Below are 22,568 nucleotides of genomic sequence, written 5' to 3' on the forward strand. Positions count from 1 at the left end.
CAGTGTAGTGGCTTGGTTATATGCCTGGTTTAGTGTGGCAGATTGCATAAGAGCTGCTTTAAGATACACACAGTTGATTAAGAAGCAGCAATAGCAACTAAAGCAAAAGGATTCAGTCTCATTTCAAAGGAAAATGTTACCAAAGAATGGAAGCTTATTTCACTATTTGCAGGCATACTGATACAGGAGTATCAAAGGTTTCCCTGACATTTGGTTATATTCATGATATATATATTTAGTTCTTAGGTTCTAGATCAAAGGCCAACTTTTGACACTAAGAAGGTCAGAATGCCCAGTTGATATGGTCTGTTCAGAGGAATCAGTTTGTCAATTAACAAGTAAAACCACCTTTCTCCACCTTTTGATAAAATTATGAACTAAAGGAGTACTGCAACAGCTCTGGCTTCAAATTTTTTGGAATGCAAAGGTAGTTGTCAACTGAATAGGTGTTCTTTGCTGCCATACTTCCCTATTTCCCCACCCAATTAAGACTAAAATTGATTACAGCCTATCAGTAGCCTTAGGAGTAGTTTAAATACTGTGTGTGCTCTACAAATCATTCCTTGTTTCAGCTCCCTCCTTTCCACAGAGACTAAAGAAACTCCCATCTATACAAGTTGCTCAGAGAAAAGTGTTTCTTCTTCTTTTATTGCAGTCATGCCCCAAGATGGCCTCTCACTAATCTCCACCTGCTGGTTTTCACACCTTTATACAGTCTCCTTACATATTGCATGAGGTCTGAGTTGTGTGACCAATGGCATATTGCAAACTTAAGGGTATGTCACTCCAGAAGTTAGATTAGAAAAGACTGCGGCTTCTGTTTTGGGTTGTCTCTCTCAGCCCTCTGACTCTGAGGGAAGTCATCCTACCTTGCCCTGAAGCCACCCAATCTATGGAGACATCAATGTGGTAATAAACAATTACAAGAGCAAGTTTGGAAGTAAAGCCTTCAGTCCTACTCAAGCCTCATGTGACTGACTGCAGCCCTGGCGAACAGCTGGATACTTCATAAGACCCTGAGCCTCAACACCCAGCACTGTTCCATGTGCTTGAGATTTACTAAATCATTTAAATTCTTACAACAACCCTATAGATAATGTCATGATCTCATTTCATAGATGAAAACTAAGTCACAAGCAGTTAAGTAACTCGACTAAGGTACAAAGATAGTAAATGACAAACCCAAAAAGGAAGGTGACTGCTCTTAATTAGTAAGACCCCTAGAGTGAAGTTGACTACTGAGAGGTGATCCAAAACCTTCAAGATAATCACTGAATAAAGACATTTTATTATCAAGTAGAATATATACCAGGAACTGTAGTAGCTACTTCAAACACAGCACTGTTACAGCCCTCTGGGAATGAGGATCAAGACAAAAGCAGAATTGAGAGGTCAAAAGACTTCATGATGGCATCTAGATTCATGTATCTGAAATCATATATACTTGGATTTTTCAGATATTTAAAATGCTTCATTCTCTTCAACACCCTTTTGCAACTCAGTAGAGGTTCTTGCCCTCTCAGAATACAGTAAGTTGATTGAATTAATCTAAACATTTGTGGGCCTATGCCTCAAGAATATAACATCATAACATCTCAACACTGAGGACAGAAAATGGAGTAAATTTTTATAGCTACATGAATTAAGTAAATGAAATAAAAATTTTGTTGAAATTGAGAAGTGTGGGAAAATGGGCAATGAGAGAATTGCACATTTAGACATGTAGGTTACAGGACTAAGAAGACAAAAGCTTTTAAGTAGTACTAAAATAATGCTAAATTCTCTTACTTTAGGTTCCCCGTGGAACAGTTTCTGATATGGAGTAAAACTGCAATAGTGTTAAATTCTTAGTAAATGTCCATTCCTGAACCTACAATGATCAGCTAAGCCTAGGAAATATGTTTTCGATGTTCTTATTCCAAACGAAAGCATTACAGAGAATTATAGAATGGAAGAAATTTTAGTGGTTCACTACTTCAAAAATTTTTTTAAGAGCTAGAATAAGCAAAGTTAAGCGACTAACTTCATACTGTTTACTTAATGGTCGTGTGGCAGAGGTATTTGTCCTCCCCAGTATGTTTTCTCTTTATACTTAAATTTTTGTTGTCTACATAGCATCTCGACTATATTTTCCAGCCTCTGTTGCAGTTCCAAGTGCCTATGTCCTGAATACAGACATCGAATGCTCAACTTCTAGAGAGAGGTTTGTTGTGCTTCTCCTCATTTTTCCTACCGGATAAACAGAATGTGAACAAAGGGTTTGGGTTAGAGAAGCTATCTAGAATCAATCAATCCACATAGATCCACCCTTGACAAGTAGTTTCTTCAATGGGGAAAAGGCTTCCCTTCCTCCATGCTGACTGAACTAGTGCCCTAGGAATGCTTAGCCAGTCATAGGCTTAATTCCAGCCTTTTGGTCACAAGTCCTTGTGTACAACTGTATGTAACAGCCCTTTTGGGAATGGAAGTCACACAGGGCAGAGCAGTAAGATAGAAGTGTCTAGGTCTGTTTTCATGGAATACCAGCCAGCCCTGATCTACTGACTTGGACTTTTACTTAGAGAAAAACTTGCAAAGCTACTGTTATTTCACCTTTGTCAGGCCTAATATAGAAGGCTCATTCACAACAAATTCTAAGCCCTGTATTTACATTTGGCTATTCTAACTCATTACACACCCCCCCCAACCCATACACACACTTAATCATACAACTTTTATTTAAAACTAAAATCACCAAAGGTGAATACTACAAATTACCTCTTAACTGCATTGTGATTTTTATCACTAGGACTAGAGCTTCAGCCAGATTTGGCCTACTTAAAGGAAAAGTCATAGTTTTTTTTTTTTTTTTAAAAGGCAAGTCTCTCGTCTTAAAAGTATATTTTGGGGGGAGATTAGCTTCAATACAAACTTTATGCAAGTCCTCTTGCTTGATGAGGTAATTTTATTTCTGCCTACAAAAGTAAGCTTAAATTGGTCAATACTGCCAAGCCCTTCATAGGCAACTCTGATGAACAGAGGAGAAAGTGGCTCAGATTGAGTACTAACTTAAAGGGTACTCTTTATCCTCTATTATATCACAAAAGAAGTCTAGCTACAAATACTGAAAATTTTCAGAATTGATAACAGGGACAGGATTTTTGTATTGATCCCTTTTGACTTAAAAACCTAAGGTCAAGACCATTTTTATTTTTTTGAATTCACTGCCCTTGTGCTTGCTAGGCAAGGCACTCTTACCACTTCAGCCACACCCCCAGCCCTTAATACCATTTATAAGTGGATCCTTTTACCTGCTGTTCTGAAAAGTAATGTCAGAAACAATTTAGATAACTTTTTTCTGATGTTGGGGATCAAACCAGGGCCTCATGCAGGCTAGGTGAGTACTCTATCACTGAGCTATACTCCCAGGTCCTCTGTGTTGTTTCTCACCGGTACATTATAGCATCTATGCCCATTTTGGAAAATGATCCTAAACTCAAGGTACTACTCTTGGTTTTTTAAAGGTAATTATGTGGGGTTGGAAAAAAAGAGACAGTGGTCTATCATGATTACATAGCTAGTTAATGGCTGAGCTAAAGCTAATATCCAGATAATGTGGTTTTTTCATCACTCACATTGGTTCACACTCCATTATTTCCTGAAACTTTGTAGCTCAATTTCAACGAACATGAAGTACCGAATCCACTGACAGGCAATCTCATGACTTTGAATGTTTAATACGCCAAGTTGAGTGTATGTTTTGGCCTTGACAGCAGATGCCCTGATTATATCCATTAATGTAAACAGACCACCAGTCCTTTATCACTCAGCTCCTTTAGGCTCCTGGCTATTATTCTCCTTCAGAAGGCTTACTTCACTAGGTAACAACATGCACAAGACTTAAATTTGCTTGATTAACCAAATACTACTTGATTTTTGGCTCACTTGATAAGCAGTCTAGAAACTTTTAGATTAGCAATTTAAAAGAGCAAATGTTAATACACACATTCTTAAAGAATGGCTGAGCAAATTTTAATTGGATTTAGACTTTAATTTATAGAAGATGGTCCTTTAAGAGTCGTATTTGTAGAATGTGCGTGTATCTTGGGTGGACTTCATAACTTACTACTCTTGCATAAAAATTCCTATTATTCTATGGTATGTGGCATACAATTGATTCACACATTCTGAATTGGCCTTAGATATTCCAGAACTAAGCTTTACTTTCTTCTTTTTTTTTTTTTAGCAGTACCGGGGTTTGAACTCAAGGCCTACACCTTGAGCCACTCCACCAGCCCTTTTTTGTGTTGGGTGTTTTTGAGATAGGGTCTTGTGAACTGTTTGACCAGGCTGACTTCAAACTATGGTCCTCCTAACTCCGCATCCTGAGTGAGTTTTTTTTTTTTTTTTTTGTACTTCAACTGAACCAATTTATTCCTGGACTGTCTTAGCTTCCAGTTGATTGTAAACATTTCTGGTATTGGGCTAAAATGTATCACTGGGAAAATTAGTTAAGAGCATTGAAGAAAACTAGGTAGTTCTTCCATATGGATGAAAAGAGTAATGGAAAATAACTGTGTGGCTTTCACTGGGATTGAAAAAGTGCTGTGCATGTTACAGATACTAATAAATGTTGAAAGTGACATTTTCTTCGTGCATTATTCAGCAAGTTAGGAAAAAAAATAAAGCTAGTAGTAGCAGTCATAATTCCAATACAAGGCTATTTAAACTGGGTCTAAGTACTTCAAGTCAGCCAGATTTATGCAGATTTCCAAACACAAGGTGGCCCCCAGAGGACATTCTCCTAGATAGTTAGACTTCTATGGAGTTTTACACATCTTATCTTTATCATGTCTAACAAATTGTCAGTTTTGAATGAATCTACACAAAGCCAAAGCTTTTTAGGAAGTTTTTAAAAATGCAGTTTTGTAAATGTGTACAAATCCTTTTATAATACTCAGATTGTAATGGCATATAATTTTTGAAAGTACATCGACTTCATTTTTTCTTCCATGTATTCATGACTTAGCTAATTCACCTGCATCCAGCATACTTGAGGCTCCTCTTAAGTTAGGAGCCCCTTTGGAAATGCTTTGTTGGCATATTCTCTTCTGCTTCTGTTAGACTGTTGTACATTTGGGAACACCTTCATTTATGTCTATATTTAGTACATACTGTTAAACTCAAATGGATTCTGCAAAGAAAAGATACCTGATTATCTTCTGTGAGGATTTTGAAAAACATATGTGGTGTCCTCTCTTGTGATGGTTGCTAAATGAAAAGTGGAGTCAAATTCAATATCCATTTTACCATCTGTGGAAGACAGATGGCTTTGTATTATGTAACTCAAAAGATGTCAGAAAAATCTAAAGTATTCACATTTATTACAGATGTCTCAATGAAACAGTGCTCAAAAAGTACTATGTAACTTCTACTAAGGAGTGTTATGTGGTAAAAATGGGAATAAGGGGAGGGTGGGGCACTAAGCCCTCAATGGCTATTTACTGCCCCTCTCTTCTCTCCTTAATCAAACTCACATTTGCAGAAGGTGGACATTGGAAGAGTCCTGAAGAAGAAAAAAAAGAAACTTTTTTTTCAGTTCAGTCCTACCACATACATTAAGAAGCACTATAGCTTAGAAATCTGAAAGACCAACTGTAAAAGTGTGAAGGACAAAAAACCAAACCCCCAACCCGTATCAGAAATATTCCTTAGAAGTGTAACTTTTCTTGACCAGCTCTTGCTCCAAAGTGTTCTGTATATATTTATTGTTAATTTGTACTGAGGGACAATGATACATTTGCAGGTATAATCCTCAAATATGAAAGGTCAGTAAAATTGTATTTCCCCATTCTTCCCTGACACTAATATTCACACACAAATATGAAAGCAGAATTAAGGAAATTATGACTTATCTGTGGACATTTGACAGCTTTAACCAAGAATATTGGCCCTGCTTTGTATTCTAGCCACATGTTCCTACTTTGTCAACAATCCTAAAAAATAAATATTTGAACTACTATCTCCAACAAAGTCCCTCGATATTTGTTGTCAGTCTTAATCGCCTTTTGCTTGTTTGCTTAGTGCCTTTTACTCTTAGATGTTGCACCTGGAGATTCTTGCTTACTTTATGATGTAGGTTTATATGCCCTTTAATTGAAAGCAAACCGCCTTAGATAATCCAGTGACAACAATGTTACAAGGTCCACTTTCCGTTAAAAGGCAAATAGAAATATTAGGCTGTTCTCTAAAATGAAGAAAAACACATAAAAATACAATGTGATCTACACTCCATTTCCTTTATCAGAGATAAACCCTATGGCCTAAAATGCCTCTTTTGTGTGTCTTTTTTCTCCCTCGAAGGTAGGCAGTGCAAGAAATTATAATTGTCAATAACTAGTCTTTTCTCCCTGAATGACATTTCTCTACCTAATGATTTTAGTTATAAAGTATGTTAAATATCTTTATATTCAGGTTACTGTAATAACCTTATCAATTTGAACCCAAAATTTTGTTTAATATTTTAACTATTGTGTGCTGAAGTCACTTCATTAAAAAATAAGTAAAACTGAATATGGAAAGATAACAGGAACATAACCCCACTTTTAAGAAGTGTTTGCTATTTTTATGTGGAGATTAAGGTGAGTTTGTGAAATGACAGGGAAGATGGCAGAAGAAGGTATCTTTAAGGTACTATAAGAGAGCTTTATGGTTTGGCAATATGACAACTAATCAAAAAGGAAATGTCCTATTTCTGCATAACTGTGCATGACATATTAATGGCAAACTCTGAAATTCCTATGGAGTACAGCCTGTATGAATGAACTCTGGAGTTGCAAGCAAAGCCTGAGGTAGACCAATTCAAAGGAGTCTTAAAAAAAAAAAAAAAAAAAAGAGCCATGTTCAGTGGTGCACTCCTAATCTTAGCTACCTAGGAGGCAGAGGTCTAGGGCAAGCATGGGCAAAATGCTAGCAAGACCTTACCTCACATGGTGGCGCATGCCTATAATCCCAGCTATTCCAGAGACAAAAGCAGGAAGAACATGAACCAAGGCTGGCCCAAACCCTATTTGGAAAACAAACTAAAAGCTGGTGTCCTTGGCTCATGCCTGTAATCTTAGCTATTCAGGAGACAAAGATCAGGAGGATGGCAGTTTGAAGCCAGCCTGGGCATGAAATCCCAGTTTGAAAATACCCAACACAAAAAAGGAGTGGCAAAGTGGTAGAGTGTCTGCCCAGCAAGTGTGAGGACTTGAGTTCAAACCCTAGTACCTAAAAAGCAAAAGAACTAGGGTTGTGGTTGAAGTGTCAGAGCACTTCCCCAGCAAGCACAATGCTCTGAGTTCAACTCCCAGCACTGCAAAAAACCCAAAACCAAACCAAACAACCCCCCCCAAAGCATCTTTCCTTTATATTTGGTCGTACTAATATTTAATACAAGGTAGCATGTTACTAGGTAAATCATACAGTTAGTTAAACTTCCTGAACATCATGTTTTTGAGAACAAGGAGTTTAACTGATAGTACAAAACTATCTGTTCACTGTTCTCAGAACAGGATTCATCTTCTCATTAATTAAAAGGTTACTAGAATTTTTATTTTTAAATGAGAAAATAGCATCAGAGTAAGAAAGCACTGATATCATTATGGGGAATAGCCATACCTCCTACTTCAACCCTTTCCCACCAGTGTGTGAAAAGTGAATAAAGACAGCAACATTTTTTAAAAAGTTATATTAAAAAATATTTTGCATATAAACAATTTAATACTACAACGTAGTATTTTAATACAAAGCAGTTCAAATATTAACTGTTCTTTAAATTGTTAAACTTTATTATAAATTAAAATTTCTTTACAAAAAATTGCACATAATATTTGACCACTCTTAGGTTCTGATGCACTGGCATTTGCAATAGTTTCTTTAATCTTCAAGTTAAACAGTCTCAGCAAGGAGTCCAGAACGTAGAAAGGGCAATAAACAACCCTGTTAGAACATTCAAGTGCAACTAGCAGACTTGTGGCCATGGCAGTTACACTTTCCTTTAGATGGACTGCTTAAGTTTTAAATCCTGAAATGAAGAATCTCAAAGATTTAAAAAGGAAGAACTAAAAGGGACTGCCTGCTTTTTTACTGTAAACACAGCCCTGAAAATTAAATCCCAAACAAGAATCTCTCAGGCATCAGAGAGTGTCAAGTGAATCAGGAATAGCACAACATAAAGGTAGGGGAAAGTAAAAAAACAAAACCAAAAACAAAGTAAAATTAAAATAAATGTCAGTCACTTTGAGAAGCTATACTTACGTACATGATGTTATGAGAATCTGGCAGGGCCTAGAAGCAGGCCAAACAGGAAGTTCATTTATCCAACCGAAGAGTATCATGTTCATTGCTTCCGGTTTTGAGGACAGGTTATTGTAGGGGACTTGATATGATCAATTATGCTTGTCTGCCTTACACAGACCTTAGCCAGGGATCAGCCTAATCTTGAAGAATCATTCAAATAATTTGGCAATTATTATAAGGACTTAGAACTGACTGCACCCAGTGTTCAGTGATTCTTGCTTTCTGTTTTGTTACTGTTTAAATTTAAGAGCTCATTTAGGCTGACTCCAATTTCTTGGCACTTGGAAACTAGTTTTCTCAGGTTATCAGTTTTACCTCCTTCTGATGCTTCAAACAAGAGTTGCTGTAAAAGACAGGGAAGCATAGAAGTAAGACACAGCTAGATTTTGAGCATTACCACATCAATGGATATGGCACATGCAGAAAATTTATAGGAAAAACATCAAGATAAAATAAAAGATAAAAAGCATTACATCTTTCCATAGTGATGCACAAAGAGGTAACTTCTGTAAGGCTCTCTGATATAAACGGTGGACCTATAAGATAGATACACACACACTTCCATCAGAAAACATGAAGAGAAATACCTTCATAATCTGTTTAAAGAGTGGTACTTTACAATATACTAACATTCAAGACAAAATGGTTGTGTTGGGTTTTGGAGTTTCAAAATATTTATTTAGAGTTCCTGGAATGTTAACATTTAGCTTTAATCCTTTTAAACTGAGACGTCAACAAAAGGGGCAGAACAGCTAAAAGGAAAAAAAAAGTAACCTATTTGATATTCAATTATGGCTTACCTCTCTTTGTCCCTTTAGAACAATCTCAGCAGCAATGGCTCTAAGGAAAACAAAGGAATATAGAAAGGGAAAAGAAAAATTTATATATCTTTGAACAAAATGAAACACCACCACTGGCAGAATACTGACTGTGGGAATCTGAGTACAAAACTTCCTGAAAGTAACAGGCTAAACTTCCAAGGAGGGTAACCTATAGTGAAAAGAAAAATTCAACAATTTTTATCAACTTTACAAGAATAAAGCAGACCAGTGTTTTGAACATCAATAACGTTCATGGAAAAAAAGAAAAACCAAACCTCATAATTACTAGTCAAAAATACCTGGCACTAACACTGTTGGAAGAAAGAAGAATTTAGACTATAATGGGGAGAAACCCCAAATTTTAAAGAAGATCATCTTAAAATATGTATAATATACATTTGTTTGATAACAGTATTGTTAACTAAGTGTTTTTCCTCAAGGAAAATCTAAAGTCTATCCTTTTTTGCTTTAATAGGCAATTGCTAATGAGGCAGCACTCACTCACTCACTCTTGATATTAAACCACAGCAAGTGCCACAAACAAATCTAAATTAGAGATCTGTCCAGGAAAAAAAAATGTCATTTTAGATTTACCTGTCTGGAGCAAACCTTATAAATAAAAGCAATAGCTATAAAAACATGTACATGATTGTTGCATTACATTTTCCAGGTGGCCAGGCATGTTGGGATATTATATGTAAACATCTTGGCTTGAAGTTTCAGAATCTGAACATTGCTTTCTTCCCATTCATGTTGAAGTAGCCTGTAAAGTATATTCAGGAAAATGAACAAAGCATTGAAAGTGGAGAGCAGCCCAAATGTGTTCTATGAGCAGAATGTCTGATGAGGTATGAACTTTGGTTAGTAAAATCCCATCAAGGATATTCAGCAAATATTTGGAGAATGCCTCTCACGACAATTTCCGCAGGACAGGAATATGCAAACTATCAAGAGGTCCTGTTCAAGACCTCTTGTTCATCTTCAACAAATTAAAAATAAGGCCCATGTATTCCTACAGAAGATGAGAGCATTCTCACTGTACTTCCCACTACCTCACATATTTTTTAAAGTAATAACATATATATTAATGCAATTTCTAGGTATTTTGTTTTCTTTAGCAAACACTGAGTTTTAAATATTTCTGGAACTAAAATGTAAATGTAATAAATAATTATTAAGTCTCTATTCTCCTGAAAAAAAAGGACAGGGATGACCACAAGAAATTAAGTACCAAAACACACAAAAAAGACCACCTACAAAGTGGTAACTTCCAATGAAGCCAAAAATTAAACTATCTAAATTCTAAAATAGTTATCATCTTAGAAACTAGTCAAAACACAACCACATTTTCTATTTCACATGCTCTATCAAAGATGATGTTTCTAAATAAAATTTCTGTAATTAGCTTCTGCAGATAAACATGGTTGCTAAGAAGTTTAATTATAGAACAGTATGGTTATTTTTGTTATAACCTTAAGCCTTTGAACTTTTTTCAAACTCATACTATTTTTTCCCATACACATGCCAAGTGGAGTATAGATACTTTAAAACATAAGGGAATATCTGATAAATACCTTAGGTATCTTCCAAACCATAAAACAACCTTGTAATCTTAAGATACAATTAATGCAGTGGGAATGAGTCCACAAGTAGAAGCCAAAGCATTAGCACGTTAAGGTACTTTTCAAAATTAAAAAGTACAGTTTTTGAGAGTGAAAGTAGGTTTACTTTATCAGAGCAGAGAAACCACAAAGAAATGCTCAGAAATTTTACTGAGTACATGAAATTTCTACATCAGTACTTTTCAAAGGTGGCTTGTGGACTCAAGTGTACGACAATTTAAATGAACATCCCAGGAGATTCTAATGCATGCTAATTGACTTATGAAAATCCCTTAAATAATATTCCTCTGCCATGCTTACTGTTTATAATGCTCAGGCTAAGGACAGATGCTTAGGGAACACAGATGAACTTAACTTGGATTACCTGCCCTCTCATAACCTGAACTGTTTTTTAAGTGATCATATATTTACATTGGGTTTTATATGAATTACTAAATAGGGTTTGACAATTCTGAAATTAAAAAGAAAACAGTGGAACTACAGACCGTTTTATCAAGTTTTTAAGAATAATTTTATATGAAGAGACTATACTACTGAGCTGAGGGACCAAAAGAATTTTATTTTTACTTACCTCAGTGCAAGTCCAGAATTAGTTGGCATAACTGAGCAAAACCGTTCCAAGGTTTTGGAATGCTGGGTCTTTGGAACACAGCTCAAATAAAAGAAAATAACCTGTAAAGGTTGGGGAAGTGGGGAGGGGAGGTGGAAATGAATGCAAAAAAAAAAAAAAAGAACAAACAAACCATGAAACCCAATTACCTATGTGTTTTAATGAGAAAACCAAAATGGTCTTTAAAATATGATGTACAAATTATAATAATGTATGATGCTGTTACAGTTCCTATCATTAATTATATTAGTGATTTCCAAATATGAATTAGAAAACATGGTCTAGAGATGAGAGCCATGGACAGAACACTGACAAGAAGCCAGGAGTCCGGGTTTTCATTCCTGAGTCTACCTTTACTTGCTGAATAGCTGGGCAAGTCATAGGGCTAATAATATCTGCCACATCTTGCTCATGGAATGCCCATGCATAAATGACTTAATGTCCATAAAGTGGTTTGAGATCCTGGGATAAAGAATGGCATAGAAGTACAAAGCTTAATAATTGATTATCCTGCTTAGCAACAAAAAAAAACCACCCCACAAAAAAACCCAAAAGAACAAAACCAAAATAAAACCCCCACATGTGTTTTAGTCTATATTGATCTTTAGTAGGATTTTCTGACCAAAAGGGGTCTCCAAAAATAAACAAGTGGAAAATACACCTATTTGCTTCATTACCTATGAGATACTCTTATCGTATCATTAATCAGATTCTACTCCTAAAATTCTAAATAGCACCTGATTGCAGTTTTCTTACACCCTATGTAGAGCTATATTTGCTTGACAAAAAACTAACAGAAAGAACAGCTACGAAGTATATGCTGATTCTTACTGAGTCTCAATGGGCACTGTTCCTAGGCTTTGTGAAGGCATAAGTAAGAATCATCAGCAAGAACAATAGGGAACACTAGGAAAGTGGTCCTAGGAAAAGCTCTCTTGATATAAAACAGTAGTTTTGATGTCATTTTAAAAGCCCGTTTGTTTTCTACCAGCATGTAAAGAACAAAAAAATTAAGTTCTTACCCGATTATGAAATTCATAGTTGGACCAGTAATCAGCACTGCTAAAAGGAATGGGGTATCGGACAGGTACTGTAACCAAACATCTATTCACTAAATCAGTAAAAAATTTGAATTCTTGGACTTTGTTTCTGGATCCAGCAGCTCTATTATTGGCAAAGACAAGATAACTGTCAAAATAAAAATATTAGAATTTAGAATAATTAAGCCATTAATTCTCCCATCAAAAAAGTTGATCACCCTATTTCCCATCATATATTCTCTTATTCCAAAATCCCATTCTTAAAAGAAACTAACTTACTCCATCCAAATCTTCTGTACTATATCAGATCTCATGGCCACCCCCAAAGCTGCCTCATATGCTTCTACTGTCTCTTTAATACTTGATTGAAGAGGATGACAGAGGCTGTTTAAGAAATGAAGGAAAACATGTCTACAGGTCAATTCCATTAGGTAAAGGAATGACAAAGTATATTTTAACATTACTGATGTTATTACAATGGAATCTTTCTTTAGATGTTTCTTCTTTAGTATGCAATGAACCTTAGCATATCTTCAATTTTGTTTCAATATCTTTTAATATCAATTAATTTTAACAGTGTGTAATTTGGTAATAGACAGCAAAAACAGGCTTATATGCAAAATTTCTTTCCATATGGCATAATGTCTCACCAGTAAATCAGCCACAAAAAAGGAACTTGGTGGTTATTAAACAAGTCGTCATCAAAATTCCCTTTACATAAAGAGGCTGGAATGTCAAGTAGTCCTGGGATATTTAAGAGATACCTGAAAAAAAAAAAAAAAAAAGAAAAACCCAAATATTGCACACATGGACTAAAACTACTTTGTTTAAATCCTGAGTTTCTAATTAAATTGAAATATTTTTTATAAATGAGACTTTCTTTTAATGTGTATACTGTAAATCTTTGTTCACATCTCTAGGATCACTTACATACTCAGAATTTTACTGTTTTATACCCATATGAATAACTCCTCTCCTAACCCAATTTTTAAATTTTATCTTCTATATTAAGCAAGTCACCAAAATCACCTAATTGAATTAAGAGTGTAGAAGAACAAATGAGATCGACCAAGTATCTGAAACAAAATCTGTACTTTGTTGTTGGAAAAGTCCAAAAGATTTACAAAAGCTGGTATCTGAGTAATCTTTCTCTGTGCGTGAACACACTATGGACCTATGGGGAGGTTAAATTTTACACATTATGTCAAAGTAAACTCAATGACATATTGGCCCATACAGTACTTGTCAAAGAGGTCCACCATCAAATAAAGCTGGAAAATACTGAGAATTATAGTCCCCCTTTGAAAAGCCAAAATACATATTAAAATATTAAAGATTCTAAGAAGCCAATTAGTAAAGATATCTATTTGACTTTGACTATCTCAGCTTTCCATCCAATGTATTTGAATTTATGCGTGTAATACTTACCAACACTTTCAAGAACAATGTTTTTAAGGGAAATTAATCTCAAAACAGTAATTTAGTACAGTCATTTACACTGGATTTTAAAATAGTGATAAAGGAACATGTTTTAATGGATTAGCTTAGCCTGGAGGGGGCAGTAAACACAAGAAAAAGGACATCTAGAAATCAGGTTATCTCCTGACTTTATCATAATTGGCTATAGTACCATAAGTTATCCACTTAGACTTCTAAGGATTTTAGTCCCCCCTCTGCTCAACCTCAGTGAAAACTGCCATAGGTCAAAAGAAAATCTAACCTATAATCAGGCTAGCTTCAGCAAAGTGGTTGAAATTCCCACATTAACTTTTCTAGCTATGCTTTTAACATACAAATTGATTTTAAAAAGAATGAAAATTATCTTACTAATTCTTTCTGCCTGTCATCTTTAGATAAATGTCAGATAGAGTTGACAGAATCCAAATCCAGGTAAATATTACAGTACTAAGTATTTTGCTTTACAATTTCTATTCATAAAATTAAAAAATATTTTGTACTTATTAAGAGCACTGACTTCTCCTACTAATAAACTCTGATTGTGTTTATTTCTAAGTATAGCAATGCCCAAAATTATCTACTCTGTTGTCATTCTAATTTTTTTTTTTTAACACAAGGTTTTTTATATAGCCCAGGCTGGCCTTGAACTCATGAATCTCCTGCCTCAGTCTCCCAAGTGCTGAGATTACAGGCATGCCTGGCTAAAAGACTTCTTAAACTAATGGAAACACAATATTTATGCATACAAGGGTGTCAGTACTATCTAAATAAACTAAGTACAGGATATCTTAGTAATTTATGAATTAGACTATTGCACAGAAGAATTTAATAAAGCCAAGATGACTTAGAAACAGACAATGAGAAGATTTAAAGGCAACCTATTTCCAAATTTCTACTGCTGTTGATTTATTCTGCTTAATTAAGCTAATATCAATTAAAGATCTGAAGATCTTTAATCAGTGAAGGCAGATAGGAACAGCATCTTCTTTTAAGTTAAACAATTTTCCTCCATGCCCATGGGAAAACCAGAACCAGCAAGTATGTAGGGTTTAGTTCAGCCTTGAATCAGTTCCTTGCTTTAGTTTGAGAGTTTAAAGCACTCTAATTTAAACAAGGGAGAAAATTGGGTGTTAGGGAGGTTAATAATCTCTAAATTCCTTACAGAATATTTTAATTATTTTCTATTAAGTTGCATTTTAAATTATCTTATTTATATTTATTTTTAAAATATCAGTCTGGTGGTAACAGCAAGATTTCAGGAAGGTCACTAAACTTACTATGTCAATTAAATAGGAGATCTTAAAGACTCAGGGCTAGGAAGGAACAGTGATCTGAAATCTCAAATAAAATTGCCAGGTTCACAAAAACCAACCAACCAACCAAAAAACAATCTGGAGTAGATGGATCACTTGCTTAACAAAATGCAAGTTATTTTTAAAACTCTGACTTTACATAACACAGCTATACTCAGATGGGGTGGAGAGGGGAAGTAGGGATTTGAATGTAATGTTTAAGAAAAAAAAATATTTGCAAGCATTAGACTTGCTAACATAAAACTAATTCTTTAATTTCACTCATTAGTATTTTCCATAAGAAATTACTTCAGGATATAGGTCTTCTCAGTTCTTCCTAACAAGGAGTAATAGAGGAAATCATGATAAAAATATTTACCTTCTGGTGTTGTTTTACTTAGGGTTAGCAAACTATGTTTATTTTTATAAATGAAGCTGTACTGGAAAACACCCATGCCCATTCATTTACAATTATTCATGGATGATTTCTCACTACAACAGCATAGCTGAATAGTAGTGATTAAAACACTATGGCCTACAAAACCTAAAATAGTTACTTACTGGTCCTTAAAAAAAGTTTGCCCACCCCCTGCAGAGAGGTGAATAGGAGGTAGGGAAGAGAATTAAAAGCCTCCCCCCAAAATCATTCTTCCTGATCTGTTGTGGCCTATTAATGTTGGAACAAGAGCGCTTAGCAAAGCAAACAAAGAGTGTAAAACAAGAGCTCTAAATGAGCTGTTGAGAAAACTTATGGCTGAAAAAAGAAATTCTAAACCTTCTTATTCAACTTTTCGAAGACTGAAGCAGTTCTCTGTACAATTAAAAAAAGAAAAAGGCCAATTATTTAAATCTACTTTAGATCATCAAATAAGTTAAAACTCATTTTTTTCTCAAAAATAATTGAAACTGCCTCCGAATAATTAGTTGCTATAGTATTAAGAGCTATAGCTAACAATAACCAAGTAAAAGAAGGTTACTTAAGCTTTATTTGATATAGTTCCTTTAATTCAAAGAATGCAGAAGCATTGTCCATCTTGCCTCCATTTTATTATTCTACTGCCCTCATAACAGTCAAGTAAGTGGGTATTCAAGTATAAAATAAAATCAGTCTGAAATGAAATCAGCCCACAAAAAATTATCATCTTTCCACTGAGCTATATGCTCTCTTATTCCTCTATATATCAAGAGTTCTACAACTTACCGAAACAGATCCAAGTTACTATACTTCTCAAACCCAGGCTTAAAGAAGGATGCAATAAATTTCCGCAAAAATGGAAGAAGATTATCGCCTCGACTCTATTTAAAAAAGAAGAAGGAGAATATATATCAGGCTTATAGTGTTTAATTAAAATGTTTCAAAGGAGGAAAAGGCCTTAAAAAACTACTGATTTGATTAAGTTTCTTGGGTGGATGGGAGATTGAGTGGGTAACGCTGGGACACATTCAGCTAACTTCTACTTTTCTTCTCTCAATTAAATTCAACTCATCATTTAGCAACTTATTGTGCAATATCACCACAGGCTAAATTTCATCCACTAATTATCTACTGATAATTTGGCACTGTGGCAGGGGCTTGGGCTGTAAATATGAGTAAGACATAGTTCTTGCCCTCCAGGAGTTCTTCCTGTAGTATATAAAACAGTTATAAACAAAATTACAAAACACTAAAACAAGTGCAATGGTACAACTATAGCAGAGAAAGTAAGGGAAACCTAACCCAACTTGCAAAGGGCAAAAGACCAAGAAATGCTTCTTGGAGAGATTAATAAGGAAACCTGAGGCATAAAAACATTATATTGAAGAATGTTAGTCACTTTTTACCTGTAAGATGAAGAATTTACACATATGATAAAAAACCTCTGCATTCTGAAGATTGTTTTCAAATGCAGTAAGCCACAGGGCTCTGGCTTTGTCATGCTGATTTGTTTGCAAATACAAAGTAGCAAGGGCTTCCAATAACTGGCAGTTCGTGGGACATGATTCCAATAAACATTTACAAAGTTCCACTGCAGCATCATACCTTAACAAGAAAAAAGAATGGCTAAACACACTTCTGAGAAGATCAATTTTTAACACATGGTTAGCTGCTTGTCAATTAAGTTTACCTCTCTAGGAGCTGGTGCAGAACAATCATGTTTGTGTAAAGTGGAAGGCAGACCTCTATTCTTTCCTCAGTGGTAAGGTTCTCATCTGAACAAGCTTTCACCGCATCTACCCCAAAATATCACAACAACATGAATTAAACACAAAGTTAATTATTTGACTGTGTTACATCAATCCCAAGAGACCACTGGGAAAAGAGGACCTATTCCTTTGCTCGCTCATCAACGTTTTTGTCTTTACTGAACTTCAGGTATCTCCATGCTTCTAAAATTGAACCTATTACTCCCACTTTGCTGGTAAGAACAGAACTATCCCATATAAGCTCCCATCTCTATCAATGTTTTCACTTAAACAAGTGTCTGCAATTATCCTAAATTCCTTAAAACTCATTTCAAAAAGAATCACAGAATGAATTTCTTTTAATCTTTCCCTGCACACTACAAAGGAGGTTTTTCTCTGCTGCGCTAAAGTAGATCCTTCTCTTTGTCCTTCAAAACACACTCCCCCTTCCCCACCCACCTATAGAATCCCTCACTTGATTTTAGGGTTTCTTAATGGTACAGTGTCTTACTTTGTACAACTGTTACCATTGCCTCCTTCCCCAATGGCGGTACCACTTCCTAGATCTGCAGAGTTAAATGCCATCATTCTAAAATTGAAATCTTGAACTTTACTTATAAGGACTTTTATCTAACCAAACCTAAAGACTCACCATATCTACTCACATTTTATTTGGCTAGCATGTGACAATGATGCTCTCTCCCACCCATACACCTTTTTGTGGTGGTACTGGGGATCAATCAAAGCCAGGGCTTTGCTCATGCCAAGCAAGCACCCTATCTTTGAACCACATCCCCAAATCTTTCTCTTCTTAATTTCTTCTTGCCTGTGCTTCTAAGAGACTATATTTCCTCTTAGTCTCATCACAGACTCTAGTCTCTCTTTTCACTCCTTACTGCTGTACTCTGAAATCTCATTCCCCCAGAGAAAATATCCCACAGGTTATTAGTCCTAACTACCAGAAGTATTTCAGACTTTGGATTTTTTTTTCCAGCTTTTACAATATTTGCATATATATATATGAGATATCTTGGAGAACTAAGTTTAAACACAAATTTCTTGTTTCAAATATACCTTATAGACATGCCTGAAGGTAGTTTTATACAATATTTTTAGTGTACATTATGTTTCTACTGTGATCCCATCATGAGGTCAAAAGTTGTAATTTTTCATTTATGACATCATATCAGCAATCAAAGTTTTAGATTTTGGAGCATTTCAGATTTTGAGCAAATTTCAATCTGTACTGAATAATTTACTTTGAGAGCACATTAAGAAACTATAAAGTACTTTGTAATACAGTAATTTCTATGTCTTCTATGCTAATAGCTCTCAAATCCATTTATCTATCTGTAATTACTCACTTAAGGTCCTTTTGCCAATAATCATTTCTACTTGGGTGACCAAATGCCATCTACACATACGGTCACTATCACAATCAGTCTTTCCAACTTATCCCTGATTTCTATTAATGTCATTTTCCTTTTTTGGTCTTAAAACCTAGAAATCACCTGTGATCATTCCTTCTCTTCTCCCCTGATATTTTTTCTATCTCTCACCACATCTCTTTGTAATAACTTAAAATGTCTCTAACAAGTTCTCTTTCTTAAAAAACCTCTACTGCCAATGAAGTCTACCACACTTTCAAAGTTCTCAAAAATTTGGTATCATTTCACTTATCAAGCTTAATCCTATTTTCTAGCACAGATCTCTACTTTGATAAGGCGTCTCCCTTCTTCAAATTCCCTTTGCAATTTACTGCATAAACTCCTATCAACTTGCTGCTCTTTCTTTACTTAGCTCTCCTGACAGGAATGTCCTTTTTTTTCTCTCTTCACTGTGATACTCAGCACACATTTACTTAATACACTTTACATTGCAGGAATTTATCATAGGTCCTTAAGAGAGACAGAGATAAATAAGACAAGGTAGGTCCCTATCTCTGAGAAGGCTCTCTATGTCACATTATAGTTCTGCTTCAAGGTACGGCTCCAAGTCCCAATTCTTCTATGACGTCTTCTTCAATCATGCCAACCTACAAAAATCTCTTCTCTTTGGTTCATAGCCTATATCAAATAACAATATAAACCACAGATCCTAGTTTCTTCTCCAGCATATGAGTTTATACTATATACTAATACATAGTTAATAGTCTTGTATGTTTAATAATTGGGTCAAATGTATAGATTTTATTTACTTGGTGGTACTGGATTTAAACACAGGGCTGTGTGCTTAGTAGGGTCTTGGACCACCATGCCTGGCCAATTTCTTGAGAGGTCTTGCTAATTTTTTTTTTTTTGGCCTGGACAGGCATGTCATGTCCAAACCACTCAAACTGTGATCCTCCCAATCTCTGCCTCTCAAGAAGCTAGGATTACAGTATACACTAGCACACCCAGTTCAGATTTTATCTTTTGACTAGACTGTACACTTATATTTACACTTATTCTTAGGAAGAAATAGGCTTTATGAACAGCAGATGTATCATTTAGAATATAATAACAATCAAACTCACCAATTGGTAAACCAAACAAGTACACCTAGTCCTCTGTTTCAGTGAACCCCTCCAAAGTGTAATTTATATTATCTATATATCCTTTGCCATAATCAGAAATATAAATCATGTAATGTAGTTCAATTTCTGGTTTTCATGGATGTCAATGCCCATCTTATCTGATTCAATCATTTAAATGGTTACATAATAAACTGAAAATACAATCTGTAATACATAAGTTTATTCCATTTAATTTTGAAGAATCATGATAAATAGATTAGTCTTCTAAATACTTGTGTTGTAATTTGTAAAGCTGATGTTGTAATTTACAAACATGATACTTACCTTCAAAAACTGCTATTAAAAGATCAGGATTAGTCTTTACATCTTGAACTGCTTGCCATGGCATCACAAATGGTTCTGTGTTAACAATTCTTGAAGGATTAGCATTAGATGGATCATAAAATTTTGAAGGGAGAATGTTGAACTCAATAAGATGTATGTAGGCCAGCCACGCCAAACATCGATCATTTGTTTTGAGGTATTCAGCTACTATTTCATCATTAGCCAATTTTAATGCATTCTAGGTAAAATGAAAAAATAATCTGAAAGTGTTTTTAAAAGATGATTATTATTCACAGTAAGATTCAAATATAAAGAATAAAACTAATTTCTTTTAAGAGGTTCTTAAGTAAATGAAAAATTTGAAAGTCACTAATTTTTTAGTGAAGTTTATTGAAGTATCAACACCAGATTAGCATAATTTTACTACCTGAACATTTATGACATAATTAATGAATAAAGACTGCATGTATTTGTACATTTTAAATGTCCTGATACTTAAAATCTAGTAAGTAGGGATTTCATATAATTAATATTGCTTTATAGGAATAAACTAAAACTACAGATTTTTCACATTTTATTAAGAAGCTGTCTCGTATCAAATCTTCAATTTCTGCAAAAAGATAATTACAAAAATATATAAACCCATTTTACAACAGTAAAAAAAATCTCCAAAACCTGCAGCCATAAAGATAATTTATTATGTACTGATTCTTTTATAGTTTGGATTCTGAAATTTAACTGATGCATACCTAACATACATACTTTCCACTTAAACCTTACTACTATAAAACGACAGTATCCTGACCCAAGTTAATGTGGTAATAAAGTCACACTTACTAGTAAGTGAAAACAAGGACCCAAATCAAAACTGCTCTCTCACCATTAAACAATGCTACCCATAATGTCTCTGACCTTTAAAAAAATGTTCTCCACTGTGAGGCTAAATATGATAATAAATGTTTACCTGCAAAATTGCAAGTGCACTTTGGCCTCTTCCAGTAAATATGTGCAGCTGAACTCTAAACAAAAGAGCCTCTAAAAGTTGAAAGGACAGAATATCTGATGTTTCCTGCTTGGCTGCTCCCATGAGAAACTTCACCATCCTCTCACATACATAATCTTTTTCTTCAAAGGTGCTTTCTAGGTGTAGAAACTGTCCAAAAGGGTTTCATATAATTAATCCTGCTTTATAGGAATAAACTAAAACTATAGATTTTTCACATTTCATTAAGAAGCTGTCTCATATCAAATCTTCAATTTCTGCAAAAAGGATAATTACAAAAATGTATAAACCTATTTTCTAGTACTATATCCTAGATTTGCCCTCTTATCACTAACTGGAGAGTAAAAGCAGATGAAAACTAAAACAATACAGATACACTCTCAGATCATCACTGGAAGCAATTTTATCTCTTCTTTCCCTGAATCAATAGGAAAACTGCAGCAAGACTGATGGATACCCAAAAGTTTATGTTTATGATCACATACAATTCATATTGCTTATGTGTGTGAGTTTGTAAAACTTCCAAGTATCTACATTACCAATGTATTGCAAAATGTTTTGCAACACATTAAACACTAAACAACTTTAAGGAAAAATACTGTATCTTTTGAATATTTCATGCTGTAAAAAATTTTGTGGAGATCAGTACCATCAACTTTGGTACAAGTTTCCAGGTTTTAAAAAAAAAAAAAAAAAATCAAGCATCCTTCACCATCCATATCTATTCATCACCTCAGTTCAGTGACTATGAGTTACAGTAACCAGATCATTTTTTATTATTGATTGATTGACTGCAGTACTAGGGCTTGAACTCAGGGCCTATACCTTAAGCCACTCCACTAGCCCTTTTTTGTGAAGGGTTTTCTTTAAGATAGGGTCTTGAGGAACCATTTGTCCAGACTGGCTTCAAACCACAATCCTCCTGATCTCTGCTCCAAGTAGCTAGAACTACAGGCATGAGCCACTGGTGCCCAGCAGTTCATTTATTAAGAGATACTGTGTTATCCAAATCTATGTGGTTTTAAATTTCAGTTAGAAAGTAAAGGACAGATCTGGAGCGTGTGACACAAGCCTATAGTATCAGCTCTTTAGGAGGCTAGCTAAGGAAGATTGCTTTAGCTCAGGAGTTTGAAGCTAGACTGGCCAACACAGAGAGACCTCATCTCAAAAAACAAATAAAACAAACCTTAATAATCTATTTATGGGGCTGAGAATACAGCTTAGTGGTAAATGTATGCTTAACATGCATAAGCACTGATTTTCAAGCCCCAGCACAACACTAAGGGAAAAAAAAAATGGAGCAACAGATTCATCTGAAAACTTATTTGAATCTAATGGTTCTTGAGTTCAGCTGAGAAAAGTTCAGTAATACATGTTTTATTTCACAAGGGGATTAAT

General features: G+C 34.8%; 1 protein-coding gene across 2 annotated transcripts in view; it reads right to left on the reverse strand.

The window, feature by feature from the left end:
- Positions 1–7,790: 7,790 nt before the first annotated feature.
- Positions 7,791–22,568, reverse strand: part of Zfc3h1 (zinc finger C3H1-type containing) — a 52,614-nt gene continuing 37,836 nt past the window's right edge. The window contains exons 23-35 of one of the 2 annotated variants that reach the window (XM_074083924.1): positions 21,132–21,320; positions 20,168–20,405; positions 17,271–17,376; positions 16,987–17,185; positions 16,367–16,461; positions 13,066–13,179; positions 12,695–12,799; positions 12,398–12,539; positions 11,337–11,437; positions 9,805–9,906; positions 9,123–9,162; positions 8,796–8,858; positions 7,791–8,665 (exon numbers count right to left, since the gene is read on the reverse strand). In XM_074083924.1, the coding sequence (XP_073940025.1) occupies positions 8,528–8,665; positions 8,796–8,858; positions 9,123–9,162; positions 9,805–9,906; positions 11,337–11,437; positions 12,398–12,539; positions 12,695–12,799; positions 13,066–13,179; positions 16,367–16,461; positions 16,987–17,185; positions 17,271–17,376; positions 20,168–20,405; positions 21,132–21,320 (1,632 nt within the window). In that variant the 3' untranslated portion in view covers positions 7,791–8,527. Of the gene's footprint in view, positions 8,666–8,795; positions 8,859–9,122; positions 9,163–9,804; positions 9,907–11,336; positions 11,438–12,397; positions 12,564–12,694; positions 12,800–13,065; positions 13,180–16,366; positions 16,462–16,986; positions 17,186–17,270; positions 17,377–20,167; positions 20,406–21,131; positions 21,321–22,568 lie in introns of both variants that reach the window. The other variant, XM_020178987.2, reaches the window with a different exon arrangement.

Source organism: Castor canadensis, chromosome 8 (genome assembly GCF_047511655.1).
Source record: "Castor canadensis chromosome 8, mCasCan1.hap1v2, whole genome shotgun sequence".
Classification (NCBI taxonomy): Eukaryota; Metazoa; Chordata; class Mammalia; order Rodentia; family Castoridae; genus Castor; species Castor canadensis.